The sequence below is a fragment of the Hoplias malabaricus genome, chromosome 2 (genome assembly GCF_029633855.1).
Source record: "Hoplias malabaricus isolate fHopMal1 chromosome 2, fHopMal1.hap1, whole genome shotgun sequence".
Taxonomy (NCBI): domain Eukaryota; kingdom Metazoa; phylum Chordata; class Actinopteri; order Characiformes; family Erythrinidae; genus Hoplias; species Hoplias malabaricus.
This window is the reverse complement of record NC_089801.1, coordinates 1271046-1274303: the sequence shown is the minus strand read 5'-3', so window position 1 is coordinate 1274303 and position 3258 is coordinate 1271046. Positions and strand designations below refer to the sequence as shown.

General features: G+C 37.0%; 1 protein-coding gene across 1 annotated transcript; it reads left to right on the top strand.

Moving 5' to 3' along the window:
- Positions 1–650: 650 nt before the first annotated feature.
- LOC136687783 (fucolectin-1-like) lies at positions 651–2887 on the top strand. Its single transcript, XM_066662340.1, has 3 exons — positions 651–892; positions 2521–2660; positions 2883–2887. The coding sequence occupies exons 1-3, from the start codon at positions 651–653 to the stop codon at positions 2885–2887; spliced, it is 387 nt and encodes a 128-aa protein (XP_066518437.1).
- The last annotated feature ends 371 nt before the right edge of the window (positions 2888–3258 follow it).

The following is a 3258-nucleotide window of genomic DNA, read 5'->3' as shown; positions in this document are numbered from 1 at the left end:
CTGTAACTGAGGCAGAAAGGAAAACAACAGTTTAATTTCCATTGTGTCAAGTGGACAAATGTGCCTGTCACATGTTTATGACTTGGAGGGACAGGGCAAGCACATGCCTGTGTCCGAGACACGGGACGCCAGCTAACCTCTATTATTTAAATTGCTCTTTACACAACAACACAGCTCAGTGAATCTGGAAGAGCCGGTTAAATACACAGTTCTGTTACGTATGTAACACATATGTATATACGTATGTTTAATGTGAACATATTACGTATGTTCACATTCAGAAATAACAAATATGAATTGGTGTCCTGGTTTATTTATTAATTATGTAAACATAAGAATGATATATTTACAAAAAAAAAAAAATCCTCATGAGGTCTGTCTAAGTCTGCACTTTCCTTGGATGCAGTTGTTTGTAAATTATAGACTGTATTCAGTAGCTCTTGGAACATTTTCACAGGTGCATGCATTTGGCCACATCAACTCATGAGCAGTTTAACTACAGGTAAGAATCAAAGAGCAACAAAACCTTTCGTTAGGAGTACTGACCATTTACTGACATTTATACTAAAAAAGGTCTTTTCTCTTGTCCAGCGGCCACCTCACCTCAGACAAATGTGGCCTTAGGAAAAATTGCTACCCAGTCACCAACAATGTACCCTGACTATCCTGCACCTCTTGCCATTGATGGGAACAAAGACGCTGAATTTAGTGCAGGGTCTTGCACAGTTACGGTTTATTCCCTTCAACCCTGGTGGAGGGTGGATCTGTTGGCTCAGTACCAGATTAGCAGCGTGGTCATTACCAACAGAGTTGACTGTTGTCCACAAAGGATAGATGGTGCTGAAATACGCATTGGAAACTCCTTAGAAAACGATGGCAACAATAACCCCAGGTAAATCTTATTTTTATCAACATAGAAAATAATAGAACATAAAAGAATAAAGAATACAAATGTGCAGCAAAGGCCTCCAATCAACAAGTCATGCTTGGTCGGGGTATTAAAGGAACACTAAGTAAGATTTGGCTTTTATGCTTTTGGGGCTCCCCTTGTGTAATTCATTATTGCAACACTGTACTGAAATCAATGGGAAGGAACAGGGAAATGGATTGTTTTTTCCTACCCTCCTCCATACATTACAAAGTGTAGTTTCTGCTGTGCTGAGCCCAGAGTTGCTCTATTCTCCCATTCTCAAAATGATTTTGAAACTATCTTTATGATATCTGCATTAAGAGGAAAGGACATTGTTTGCTGCAGCACAAAGGCAACAGTATCTACCAACATTTATTTAAGAATATTTTTAATGTTCAAACAACTTATTCTGTATCAGTTTTATCAAAACTCAGTTAATTGGAAATCTAAAGAGTTCATTAGATAGATAGATAGATAGTCTTACCCTTAGAGATAGGACTGTTGTGGTGAGAGAATTTCCCATGCTGTATTGTATCAGGGCTCAACAATGCAATATGTGAAATTACCATCCCAAATTACTTAATTCATACAGATTCTAGTGCTACGCTCCTCACGGTCACCCGGAACTGACATAAACTGTACCTTTTGATGCTGCTCCATGACTCTGTGCCGGTGGAGCCAGTTGGCCTTTCGATAGTTGGATTATAGGTTGCTAGATGAGATCTCAAATTCGCATTTCTCCATTTCACAGAGACTTTTCTGGCAAAGATTTCATATATTGCCTGGTCTGAATTGCCTGGCTTTCCCTTTTCATTCGGTTGAAAGCTGAAATGCTGCATTTGGTTTTGCGACTAGGATTGCTGCCATTGTGTCCATTTAGTAAAATGAAGACTGACACTCAGCCGTTCAGCCACAGTTCATAAAATTTGGAAAAAATTACACTCAACATTTTTTAAGATTTAAAAACAAATTTATTTAACATTTATTAACCCCCCACCATCAACAAAGGCCGTGCAAAAAAGGGAAGACGTACAAATTGCGGTGGAGATGGTTCTTGCCATTCCTTGGGCTGATCAATAGCACAGTATTCCAATATTGCAACCTTATTTAGAGACAAATACTTTGTTACTCTTTCTGGGAAAAAAAAGAATGCATAATGGGGCAGTTGCCTTCATGAGACTGGGGTGGAATCCAAGATCATATACTGATTATTAAACATATTCTTTTACAAATGCATACACTTTATTGGGTGTTTTTTTTCTGAAATCAGCTGTCCATGTCATCAAGAGATCTGTCCTTTGTGTTGAGGCATGAACAGTTTACACACCATGGAGTTCTCACAACTCATTGCTCCCTAGCATCTCAACACAGAACCACGTCTCTCACATCAAGAGAGAGTCAACAGTATCCGGCTTCATATAAAAACAAACTTACTGGGAATATTGTATTAAACAATAGAAAATTAATAATACATGTGTTATTGCCTTGCTGTTGTTGGATGTGTTAGTAGGAGGCCTGCAGAAAGAAGCTACAGAGGATTAGACATGATTTTTTATGTTGGTTTGAGAGTGGATATCTTTATTATTAATATTCAAGCAATCTTTCTACAGATGTGCTGTCATCAAATATACATCTGATAGTTCATCATACAACTTCAGCTGCAATATGATTGGTCGATATGTGAATGTAATCATCCCTCAAAATGGAACAACTCTGACCCTTTGTGAAGTGGAAGTCTATGGAGTTCTAGGTTCGTTCATTCATTCATTTTTTGTAATTGCTTCATCCTGAACCTACCCTCTGTGATTGGGTGTAATTCAGGAAGAGAGCCTGTCCATTACATTGAACATAATGCAGTACAGTAAACAGTTAATTTGTGCAACAATATCTCTGATTTTATCATTCAATTATCGTTAATCATACCACACTGCCACTGTGTGCATTTTCTACTTTGTTAAATTCGTGTTTGTAGAATAGTAAGCTGTTGCTTATACGCTCTTTTGTGGGAGCTTGTTAGCCAGCTGATTTAATAGCTTTAAAACATATGGAAATATCGCTAACAATCAAATATTTAACTAACCATCAAATATTTTCTTTCTTTATAATAATTTTATAATATTTATTCATTGGGCTGTTTTTTAAATCCAGAAAAATCTAATGTTAGTCTCATCTTAACAAACTGTAAGGTTCAGAAATCTTAATAAAATTGATGAATTTTTGGGGCAAGAGATCAGTCATTTTGATATTAATATTTTCACTGATGTTCTCACCAACACAGTGCTTCTCAATCCTGCCCTGGTCTATCATAGCAACTAATCTAAGCATAAGAATAGCATATTTTAATATAC

Coding starts and splice junctions, on each gene's coding strand:
- LOC136687783 (XM_066662340.1), top strand. CDS start 651: ATGTACCCTGACTATCCTGCACCTCTTGCCATTGATGGGAACAAAGAC. Junction 893..2,520: donor GATGGCAACAATAACCCCAG/GTAAATCTTATT, acceptor ATCTTTCTACAG/ATGTGCTGTCATCAAATATA.